This window comes from Falco naumanni, chromosome 2, assembly GCF_017639655.2.
Source record: "Falco naumanni isolate bFalNau1 chromosome 2, bFalNau1.pat, whole genome shotgun sequence".
NCBI lineage: Eukaryota > Metazoa > Chordata > Aves > Falconiformes > Falconidae > Falco > Falco naumanni.
The window spans coordinates 22,189,302-22,201,844 of record NC_054055.1 but is presented as its reverse complement, the minus strand read 5'-3'; the positions used below and the strand labels follow the sequence as shown (position 1 = coordinate 22,201,844).

The following is a 12,543-nucleotide window of genomic DNA, read 5'->3' as shown; positions in this document are numbered from 1 at the left end:
AGTTCATTTTTTTTTCCCATTGCAGCTGCTGATAAGATGCCAGGACGTTTATTCTCTCACTGTGGCTCTTGCCACAGATCTATGTCTCTGTCAACCTGACACTGGTTAAATGCACCTCATTTTGTATGACTCCTCTGAGGGCATCTCAGATATATTAGCTAGGAAAGAGGACTTCTGTCACCTTTTATGGAGCATCTTAAGCTGGCAGTGAGGTAGTTTGTGGAAAAGGCATGCAGAAATGTTCATTTGATCGCGTTTACTTGTAGAAGTCACTGCATTGTGACTCTGATTTTTTTTATCATTTCTTAATCTTAAAAGTGACATCTTAAACTAATCAATAGCTGTTATAAGGTCTTGCTGCTTGCAAGGAGTCAAATATAGCAACATATCATAAGGAGTAGAATGACAGGAGAAGACCATGTCAAATTTAGTTCCTCTTACCCATCTTATCATTGTATGTTTAAAAAGGGTGAGATTCAGCCTGGCATGAATGAAAAACTGGAGAAGCGATAGTGAAATTTCTTCAGATATTTCCAAACTTGAACTAGTTTCCAAAAACGCCACATAAGTTCAATACTGTGTTAAGAAGGATCTTGGATGTATTGTATTAGCTGCTCTGCTACCCACTGAGTAGAACATACGTTTATATTGCACACTGAGACATGGGGCTGATTAGGAACCAGAAAACCTAATTTTTGCAGTCAGTCCAACAGGGTATTTTACTTCCAATGATTTGTAGCAAGAGTCAGCAGAGTCCTGACTGGTTTTGGAGGTCACAGTAACATTTCTTCTGGGAAGAGGTGATTCAGCCTAGGGCTGGGTCTTCCTGTGGATGAAAGCTGTGAAATGCTCAGCTGAAGGTACAGTATTTCTGCCACTACTGGGACATGTTGAATGGAGTGAAAAATTAGAAGCTGCTGAAACAGCTGCCACCTGCTTTGTGCTGGAAAATTTTGATGTAGTAAAATCTTCCTCTGTGTAGAGCATGGCCAGAGTCTGAAATCTCAATAGGCTGTCTAGTAATCCATCAGTGATATCAAACAGAATGAGATGGATATAAAGAAGTAACAACTTTCAAAGTTATAAGGATCCATACCCTATTTCTGTTCAGTAAGCACTGAATTGCATCCAACAGAGATATATTTTTCCTAGCATCATTCTAGGTGAAAATAGTCACTCTGTGACATTCAGAAGCATAAACTTAAAATGCCTTACAAATATAGCTAAGATATTATGTAAAAGAAAATTTATATCCACTGGCCAACATTCATAATGATGAATTATGTTTTCAATCCTGTTAAAATCAAGTCATCCATTTAAAAAACAAATAGATAATTTGTGCAGACAGAAAACTGCAGTGTTTGGCTTTTTTTTGCGGATGGAGTGACATAAGGAGCCTCAACAACATGTGCTTGGATAACATAATATAATGTCATTTAAAGAGACCCACTGATACAGCCTAGGCAGGAGAGGAGAGGGACAGTATGAGACGGGATTGAGCTTCACTGCTGTGGCCACGGCCACAAGCTGTTACTCCCTGTCTCTCAGTAGTACTAACCCAACACTGATGGAACCTCTGCCTGGCACCGAGGCACTTCCTGTGCTCTGCCATGAAACCCCTACCTGTCTGTGCCAGTGCTGCCATCTTCTCTCAGTTAGGGACCCCTAAATTTAGGATTTACTGGAGAGGCAGGTGAAAGAGCATCTAAACACCCTGCTGCGGCAAAACTGTCAGTCAAGACCTGCTTCGCCTAAGGTGTAAAAAGGCAAAACGTTTTCTGCAAGCCATGCCAGAGGTGAATGTTAATCCATCTAAAAGCATTAATATTTCAGGGGCGTGTATTTAAAAATGCTCATTTTACACATTTCCATTTTTAAAATACTATCATAAATGCTTTTGGCAATAAATGTAAACACTGTAAAGGGCTCAGGATTCCTAACATTTCTGAGGTGAAAGAGAGTTTCAGGGCAGTTGGCAGTGGGCTAAGCTTAGCCTCAGAGCAATTCCTACAGTGTGGAGACAGTGTTACACTGGTGCTCAGACACTTATGAAAAACCCCACTCAAGCCTTTAAAACATGTATTTTGAGTTGCAGGTGTTGGACCGCAGCAGCCTATTCACATAATCCTGCTTATGCTGCAGCCAGCAAGAAAAATTTTGCTTTGAAAAGTGGTACTGGTCAATGAGAACAGGATTAGGTCGTCATTAGTAAAAATTAAAATAGCTCAGAGTTGGGAGAAACTAGTGTTTCTGCTGCTACTAAAGACTATATACACTGAAGCAATATGAACAGTTACTCTAGGGACAATTTTATTTGTTTTTTGTTTACAGCAAAGCCTTGTGTAAAGCAGACAAGCTGAGTTGCTTTCCCAGGTCAACTGCTGTTGTTTTTACACAAACAAAATATATATTTAATAGCTTGTTCCAAGAAGCATTTGCATACTGTAATTGGAATATCTTGCTGCAAAGAAGCTATGAGTATTTTAAACTACAGCCATCAGACCTCTAGCTGATGTAAATTGTCAGAACTTCTTTGAATTTGAAGTAGCTACGGCAATTTTTAGCAGCAGTGGGTCTCCCATTAATTGGAACTCCTACTGATCCTCAAGGTGTCAGTTTGGCTTATATTTGTTTACAAAGCTCAGTTCAAGTAACTAAGCTGCGTACTTAGGATATACATAGAACCTGTAAATACACAGTGCTCCTGGAAATTAACCATCTTATTTGGATGGCTAAATTAAGAGCATTATACTTATTCTAATTAGCCACAATTGAGAAGTATTTGAGCGTTACTTTATATTTCCCATCTCTAAACAAAGAATAAAAATATGTATACGCTCCTTTAAAGATACTTTATTCTTAGTGTTTGTAGAATATTTTGAGATATTCTTCTGGAAGAGATGTTTTAAATGCAGTTGGACAGGGGTTTTTTAAATAACATTTATAAATGTCATTAGCTTCTAATGCAGCACAGAACCTGCCCATAGCTTTTTTGCAAGACTTTTGTCTTTTTACAGGCCAGTCAGTTCCTCAGGGTACATGGATTTTGTGAGATGGAATTCAAGAGGCATCCACTGTCCTAGTGGATCCTCAGCTGGGCCCAGGCACTCAATTGAGATGGCCGGTCACATCCTTTCTCTGGTAAGCAGGTGTACATCAAGGAAAGAGTTCAGCAGGAAAGCCTGAGAGGCCCACTGCAGAAGAGCTTGCATTGTGAAGACTCACAGCTTGAATATTAATAGTTCTTTATTTAACATAAATGCTGGGCAAACTATCAGTGCCAAGGAGATTTTGTTTGAACTATCAGCTACATGCAAAAATGTCTTGATACTGTGCTTCAGTATTTGGATACAATTTTTCCATAGAAATAGCATGACAGCATGCAAAACTTTATAAATCCTAGTACAAAAATGATTCCTATATTTTTTTTAATATGCTTAAAAAAAACATGATTTCAAAGTTGGCCCTTTGTCATTAAAATTTAGGTTGTTTTTCTTGTAAAAATGCTCTTGCATTAACTCTCTTTTTTAATATTTGCATTATTGATCTTCTGAAGCCTTCTGAGTATAGAATGATGTAAGCTTTGGCTATATCTTCCTCGTTAGTGGAGTGCTTGTTTCATTCCTAATTTATTAAACATATTCAGCCAGTGCCATGCAGCTTTACACTTAATTTCTCTTGATGAATTGTCAAACACCCTTAAACTATGCTGCATTTCTGTCATGTTACAATCTGCCATCAGCACTTTTCAAAAAACATGGTTAAAATAAACAGCTCAGAAGACTGGCAAGGTTTAATTTTTTGCTTGGTAGAGGTTGCATTCTATTTTTTCCCATTTAAAATCATTTGAACAGATGATATGAACAAGCTGTAAAAACACACCCGCTTGTGTGTCACTATGTCTGAGACAGATCCTCAGCTGCATCCAGGATGCACTAGGTTGTGCGGCGAGGGGAGGCTCTCAGGCAGCTGTGGCCTCCTTTTCCCAAGCCACCTGGGCTGATCATGAGAGAATAACTGCAATTCACATCACTGAAATAAGGTCACTGAACTCAGCTACACCAGGCTCTCTTTCTCTCTCTCTGCTTCGTCCTGAGAGGAACCCCTCCAGCCTATGCCAGGAGCGCTGAGGGGCTTCTCTGGGAGATGGCTGCATCAGCAGGAAGCTGCAGGGACAAATGTCCAAAGTGCAAGGAGGAAAATGAGCTTTGAGTTGCTTGGGATGCGTCATCAATTGCCAACGTGTTGCAGGCTGTGACACTGTGGTCTTGGGAAAGCTTGTGCCTTCAGTGAGCTCCTCCTGCAGATGCACCACCGCATCCGTGGCTTCACTTCCCGTTGTGCAGTGGTTTACTGATCGCCACTTCTTTCCAGGCACTATTTGTATAGCAGTATATATACAGCAAACTTATATGACAATGTTGTCATGGAATTTACTGGAATAAAAAGCAAATCCCTGTGTTTTGCCAGTTGATCCATGCATTGCATATGGCCCACCAATGGTGCTTTGATCATTTAACATTCAGGTACTCTTTATTTGAAGTTTACTATACATTCAGAGAACCTAAGGTTATGCAGAGGTGGCATCCCTCCACATGATATGACTTCTAAGTGACTGAGCAATTTCTGAGGCTTTCAAATCCTTGTGGGAAGTATTTCTGAAAAAGCTTTTAAGTCCTTGTGGGAAGGATTTGTGAAAAGCCTTTTAGAGGGTCTCTGCTTCTGCCTCAGTAACTGCGGTGGTGGCACGAGCAGCTCTAGGACGGTAGGCTGTGCAATACGGCTGCAGTTTAAACAAAGCTGTCTCTGTGGACATAGAGTCTCATTAGTGAGTCATGTTATTTTTGCACATCCTGCTTGTTCATTATCTCCAGTGAACAACATCCTCAGCGCTGAGCAGTGAAGCAACAGTGCCGCCGTCTGTAAAGATAAGGGCAGAATTTCACCAAGAATCTGCCCAGGATTCAGGGAAGTATTTTGCTATCTAACGTGCCAGTTACATAGAATTTATGAGACTTAAGTTCAGGAAAGGGATTCAGGAAAATGTCAAAGCTGTTTAAACAGCTAAGGCATTTAAGTTTTCATGGGAAAAGTCTACCAGTTGCCTAAAAGATGGTTATTAAATGCTCCCAGCAGAGATCCTGCCTTTGTTGTAATGGATACTGAGGGACCTGTCTGCGTTTTTACGCTATTTAGTATTCAAAAACAGGTATCTGAGACCTGAATTCATGGAGGAGGTCTCCTCCACTATGTGTGCTCAGGCCAAGGCTGAGTCCTCTGAATTGTGTTTGCAGATGGTGCTGAGCGGTGCTGATGAGTGGTGCTTTCCACCCATCCCATGAACCACTGTGCATCCAGAGATTTGGGGAGCTAAAACAACTAAACAAAAAGCAGCTGTGGCTGAGACTGTGGATACTTATTCAAGTCTAATCTGGCTGGAGAGAGCCTTTTCTACCTGTTACATGTATTCAAGCTCTGGGTATTAGGCTGTTGAAAACAGGCTTGATGCATTTCATGTTTTAGTTTCTGGTTTCTTGGAGAAGCTAAGTTGCTGTGCTGAAATAGGTGCTTGAAGTGTTGACATCAGGCAGAATCTGGTGCCTCCTCCCATGCTGTTCCCCTATGGCTGTCTCAAATTTCCAGAAGTGCTTGTGACATTGGCTGCTGTGGTCCCCTAGCCTGGGCCTGTGTCTCATTCCCTCATGGTGTGGGGACCTTTGTGTGTCTCTATTAGCCTTAGAAATGCCCCTCCTGTGGTTGAGCATGTAATTGCTAGATACCACGGTGCTCTATGCCATAGCGTTCAGGTCGTATGTTGAGTGCCTGCCTCACTGCTTCGTACGGACTGAAGTCCAATGGATGGGTTGTCTGCTAGCCATTGCTGTGACCCAGACTCACTGGAAGTCAAAGCAGACCTCTCTGCCAGCTTCCCTGGGCTCTGGGCAAGCACCCTACTGTGATTCTTTTGGGTTGCGGATGACGTATCCTGGCCTGGAATCGCAGATAATATTTTTCAAGGGACTGAGTAGTTGCACTGTCATCTGTTTATGCAGTTTTATCTTTTGCTAACTCTGAAAGGCATATCTGCAGTTGGAACAAGTAAGCTTTCTAAAAAAAGTGACACTGTAGCATTTTAAACTGCTTATTCTATTTATTTATGGGGAGTTGGAAAGTGGTTTTAAATGAGTGAGAATGATTAATTCTCAAGTTTTTCATTCTGTAATTCTATAGGCAGCTTTAAAAAAGCTGTGATACATACACTGAAATCACTGTCCATGCACTCAAGTAATTGTGAAGTGAGTTACCACTGTAACGCCAAAGGTTGAAGTTTTGGCTGAACTGGCTTGACTTGTATGATACCATACAAGGACTCAGTTTTCTTCTGAGTGATGGAAGAGGCAGGATTGTACAGTGACAGCAAGGATTAAGAGTCAAACATTAAAGCACTTGCCTGCTTTATACTATTAAACCCTTACCCTTGCAAAGATTTCAATTCCTTTATTGAGGAACACATTGTACTTCATTGGGAGTTTTGACCAAGTGTGGCATTTAGAATACAGTCCTATGCTTTAATGAGGAAAGAACAGTTTCTGCCATGGGTACTCAAGTTTCAAAATGTCTTCCTCTGTGGCAGAGTGAAGCACTGTCTAGGATGAGTATGAATCATCTGACCTGGCTCTAATGTCACAGATATATATATAATTTTCAACGTAGTCACCACTGCACCTGTCACAGATCTGGATGTTACATTTCTGTGGGAGATACAGCAGTGCTGAGCAAAGGTTCTCTGTGTTTTGCTGACCAGAAGGAAATCATTTATTTCCACGTTGAGGTGGACCTGGATTACAAAGCAACAGAGAAAGCAGTGTGAAACTAACCTGGTTTTACATGGCCTACTAGACATGATGAGGACAATAATGTGTTACATTTATAAACAATACGGTCTAATTTCAGAGCAATGATTGCAGCTTAAATCCACATTTACTTCTTCATCCTTTTTATTTCCATGTCTCTATTGTGCTGTGAAACTGTCTATGGATATGGCTAATAACCCAGCTAAATAACCCTCTCATGAATGGGTTTCACTTATTTATTTATTAACCTAGGACTACTATCAACCAGCTGCAGCTTCTCTAAATGACTGTAGGAAAATTTTCCTTGATAATCTTTAATGATTTGAAAGATAAATTTGAACATTTGGTAAGTGAGAAAGCTCTTTCCCTTCAACATAGAAATTAAACGTGAAAACTTAAATTAGTTATTAAAAATTTTAATGTAGTTGGGTTTTATTCATCTTAGAATATCCAGATAAAAGGTCTAAGTAGACATCTACAACTTGGAACACTTGAAAAAATGTTGTAAGTTATCAGCGACACCTTCACCCAAGATAAGATAAAGTTTGAAAAAAACACTTTCTAAGGGTTTTGACATAAGGACTTTGTCTAATTCAATGAGCTTTAGTGTTCACACTTGAGAGAATACAGCATAAAGGAAATAGTATGAAGATGCTTTTACAGACAGACTGATTGATAGGGCTTCCCATTCTGATTTCTCAGTTTAAAATAAAACTGAGCTTAAGTGGCTTGTTGAATTGAGTTAGTGGTATTCCTTGAGATATATTTCATTTTTCATGGAATTGATTGCTCTTGCCCACATCTGTAGCACTGTCAAAGCAGCTGTTTATGTTATTGCTATTGGCAATTAGACATAGCAGCATTAAATTAGACCTTGGTTTTGTTCCTGTTGAAGGAAGGAGTTTTGACATTGACTTCCTAGACAGCAGGCTCAAGCTATATGTCTAAGCCATTTTCAGAATAAGCAATGCTTGCCAAATGTCAAAGACATAGTGCTTCCATGATCATCTTTCATCTATGGCTCATTCCTAATGTTCTTACAAAGGTAAAACGCACATTTAGTGCACTGGAAATTTGTCTGTGAAGTAGCGAGGCTGGCCACACAGTTACCATTTTGAGTGGGGCAAACAGGCTAAAAGTATAGGCTTTGTAACAAAAAGCTGAGTAGGAAAAATCTGTAGTAAATATGACTGGTTCAAAAGCAATCGCTTCCAAGAACAAAAGGGACAAACGAACAATTTCATTCCAATTTTGCAATTGCTCCTCTCCCTCTGGAGTGCGAACCATAATTAGAGCACTTACACAAAATCACATTTGTCAGCCTGGCTGCTAAATTCCCCTTAAAGCTTTATCCACAAAGAGCAGTCTGTTATCACTCCCACTACAGCCTGCAGTTCTCATTTTCACTTTCAGGGACAGGCAAGCAATTACTTTATCTGTATGGAAAATCTTGTAACTACAGTGAAGCTAGGTAAAGTCAGATCTACACACAAGCAGTTTCCAAACTTCATGACCAGCCAGCAAAGACCTGTCTCAGTTCCAGTGGGACCTATATGAAAAGCTGTTACCTGAAGACAGTGGAGGTGTGTCCTGAAGCTGACATTTGTCCCAGAAACAGGCCAAGGTAGTAAGGAACGCTGCATGAGCTGTGAAGTACTGTTGCCTGTATCTGTCTGCCAGGAAGATCTCTCTCATAATGAGTAAGAGAAAAAATTCCATTCTAAGACCAAAAGGGACCCCCAGGGACCAGAAAGCAGCCATCCTAGAGAGGGTGAATCACAAACCCCAGTGGCTTCTGGTGCCGTAGAGCCCTGCCACTAGAGGAACTCTCTTCCCCAGCCCTTCTCCAAGTGGTTTGAAGGTATTGCCTCCTCTCATGATTGATACGGGGAAGATGCCATTGCCAGACATAGCTCTTGCCAAATCCCACTCAGCCCTGACAGACAGATCTTGACACCATTAAACAAAGTCAGAGAGAGAAACTCCATCTTTCTCAACCACATATTGTCCCTGAAGAGCAGTAGTTTAACTGCAGGCACCTCACAGATACTTCTCTCCCTTTGGAGAGGAATGGTGTTTCATGGATGTGATGCCCCTGCTTCACCTGCCTTTGCAGATCCACAAGCAAGCCTATGCAGACACCCACCAGAAAGAGTGTGCATGTCTGATAGACGTGGATGCACTAGGGATGTCTGAAAATGAAAAGAGGAAAAGTTCATTTATGAATTATGAATAAATACTGATATAGTTGTATACCATGACTGTCATTAGGATATATGACTGTTGAGGCTCTTAGGAGCCTTACACTTAAACAAGTGTAACGGTTCCTCAGGAAGTGATGGGGGCTGCGTAAATGCCTTGGCAGATTAGTTATCAACAGATTTGAAGATGTCATATAGTGACTGTAGTGCCTTACATTTGTGTTTGTATGGTAATCCATACTGTCTACCCTCTGCCATCCAGGCTTAATGCTGTCTGCACACCTAAAGGAAAACCTCTGAATATGCACAAAGGCGACCCCATCCTAGGACCAGCTGTGTCCCTTTCTTCCTGAGTTTCAGTGACTGCCAGCAGCCCTGAGTTCATACAGAAGCAGTGATTCTGTGCTTTAGTCTTCATGTTGGCAACCCCCCTTTGCCTGCACAGATCCAAAGTCTCTCTCAGGTGTTTCCCCTATCTGAAAAAGAGAGCACTTAAACATGAGGTGGAGGACAGCAGGTTCATGGAACCCCTTTCAGTCTGTTGTGCCTACACCACTGCGCTGCTGGCAATGCAGGATTGGTCTTTCATCCAGTGGTAGCATAACATGTATAAACCCCGCAGGGAAAAGTCCTCAGGATGTTCCAGCTACCTGCTTGCATCTCAGCACCCAGCAAATAGGCCGAGTTTGGTCTTCCCAGCGCTTGAGCTTCTGCTTGACTGCACTGTCCCCAGGTTTCCCCAGAAATTATGCCCTCCACCATCACCTTCCTCCCCCATACTGCCAGCGCCCTTTGGGCTAGGAGACAGGGTGCTTTCCCAGGATAGCAGGGCAGTCCCTGGAGTCACAGCACTAAGCTAGACCCCTGGTCTTGCCTTTCAGCCAATCCTTCACTGTGCAAAGGGAGCAAGACTCCAGAGCCTCCATCCCAAAGGTATAGATGTGCCTACAGCAGGTGATGAAGCTTCAGGCAGACAGGGCTCCCTGCATCTCTTTGTGTGTTGTTTTCTATTGACTGGCTGTAGACGACATCGCCGTCAGTGTGCAGGCTGCTAGTGCTCCTCCTCAGCTCTGCCTTACGCTGCCTGTCTCTGGAGCCTTAGCCCCTCGTTTGTCCCGGGATCACTTTGAAATGCTGTATGTCAAAACTGAATGTGACAGAGTGACTGGCAGCGTCTAGCGTAGGCCATCTGATTTTTGCCTCTTTAGTATATGGGAATACATTTTCCCATCTGCTTGAAAAATCAGCCTGGGCCCACGTTGAACATATTCTAACTATAGCTTCAAATAAATCTTTGTAAATTGTTTATAATTCTGGGCAGAGTTTTATCACCATTTTGCAAAAATAGTTTTGGTTGGTTGATAGAATTTTCTTGATAAAATCCAAGCCATTCTGAAAATCATTTCTAGGCTGGAAACACATTTTCCGCATTTGAAAGTAACCACAATTATTTGTGCTGCCAAGGGCTTTGAAATACGGAAATGAGAGGTTTATTTAGTGTGTGGATCAAGCTTATAAACAGCTTAAGTCCTCATTCCTTCTAACATCTTAACAGCTGTGCAGTTTCTTACAAAATATGTTTTATCGTTTCAAGAAATGCTGTTAACCTCGCAGTTTTAAAACTGAATGAACAAGGCCTCTTGGACAAATTGAAAAACAAATGGTGGTACGACAAAGGAGAATGTGGCAGCGGGGGAGGTGACTCCAAGGTTAGCCTCAATGTCACCAAAAGCGGGTAAACAGTATGTAAAGTAATTGGTGCATCTGCTGGGGTTTTACCTGCAACGAAACAGCTTCACCAGTAGCACAGCACTGCTGGTACCTGCATTTGAAATCTAGGTGTATGCAATTACTGTCAAAGCAAAAATATTTGCATTTGTTTTGGTGCCCTAAGGGGAACTCGTTATGTCTCTGCTGTGAGTTCTATCACCAGTTTTCAGAAACCTGCATCTTCTGAAATCGTAATGAGCCTTTCCCAGGCTTGCTCTTGTGAATGAGCAGTCTGAAACCTTCAGTAACAAATACCAGCTCAGACTTTTTTCCTACTATATGGTACTACCCAAAATATTTTTGAGTGATAGTAAAGGAAAAGGGTGAAAATCAGTGTGACCACCTCCTAGCAGTAATCTAATACATGGTCCAGGCTCAGGGATCCACTATTGACACAAATTCCAGTACAAGTTAGTTTTCACATGCGTATCCAAAGTAGAAGGACAAATTTCAGCTAGAATATCTTCATACTGACATTTCCTGATGTCTTACCAGCAAACTGAAAACCATGGTGTTTCCCTAGGCAGAAATTATCAGACAGGAATTTTAGGCTGAATTCCATCCTTCCTGCATTTCCATATCTTCCATATGGCCAGTGCCACTACTTCCTTCCCTCCTCACAGCTTCCTTTTGGGAAGCTGCCTTGTGCTGAAAAGAAGCAAAGATGTGAAAGATGGTGAAGTGGGGGAGGAGGAAGATATTAAAAATACTCCTACCATGCCAGGCAGTATGCAATAAATAATATTTATTTATGTGCTTGTGTATGAACAATATATAAGAGAATGCTGTGCAGGCACAGAGCTAGTCAGATATAGGTAACTACATTTGACTGATTTGTCATCACAGTTTATGTAGATTTCTTTACAGTTGCCTACATATATTTTTTCTTACTATTTTCTCTCCTCCTTTAGTCCTCCTGCTTTTTCATGCTGTGTCCTGGCCTCAGGGACCATCCCTTGGGCTGTTCTGCACTCACCTAGAACTGGTCTCCTAATCCTCTTCACTTTGCCTTCGATCCTGCTGCTCTACCTATTTTCCCCACACCGCTCTGCTTGCCAGCAGTCACAGTTTCAAAAATGGTCTGTGTTTTCTCTTCCAAAGTGCTTAGGCATATTAGGCCTTGCCTGCACTTGCCTGCAAGTGGAGCAGAAACTAACTTCTTGTAAGAAAGTTGACAAATGAACCATAAATCTCCTACATTGCTACTATTATATGCTCCACCCAAGCCCTAACTTTTGCATTATTGGGGAAGGGGTGTTTATGCAATATTTTTAAAATGTCACAGGCAGAGAGTCACATCATTAAAATACTTCCATTTTCTTAGAATACACTCCTCACAAACCTGTTGTGCTTGAAAGGTGAGATAAAAGCTAGGTAGCAAACTAAGGATGCTTTTAACTAACTTTCGCTGATTACCAGCCACGGGTGCTTTGAGTCAAGAAGCAGGAAAAGGAGAGCAGCTCATGGTAGAAGGACAGGCAGGGCTTCACCAGGGAAATGTCTGGAAGTGCTGACGGAGGAAGTTTGGTGTGATGGCAAGTGACAGAAAAAGGAGTGAGGGGAAAAAGTAGAAAAGAAAGGCAAGGAGTGTGGTCCATGGAGAAACAGGGAGGATCTGTGAGTGCAGGAGGGAGGAAGGAACACATTGCCAATGGAAATGAACAAGAGGTAACACAGACAGTTCAAGATGCAGTAGAAAATATGGTGGGCAAGGCAGC

General features: G+C 41.6%; 1 protein-coding gene across 2 annotated transcripts in view; it reads left to right on the top strand.

Annotated features, from left to right (window-relative positions):
* GRIA4 (glutamate ionotropic receptor AMPA type subunit 4) overlaps positions 1 to 12,543 on the top strand; it is a 239,788-nt gene that overhangs the window by 211,576 nt on the left and 15,669 nt on the right. Inside the window, exon 14 of one of the 2 annotated variants that reach the window (XM_040584229.1) lies at positions 10,650 to 10,764. The exons of the other annotated variant lie outside the window; for it this stretch is intronic. Within the exon in view, the coding sequence (XP_040440163.1) occupies positions 10,650 to 10,764 (115 nt within the window). The remainder of the gene's footprint in view (positions 1 to 10,649; positions 10,765 to 12,543) is intronic. 2 annotated transcript variants of the gene reach the window in all.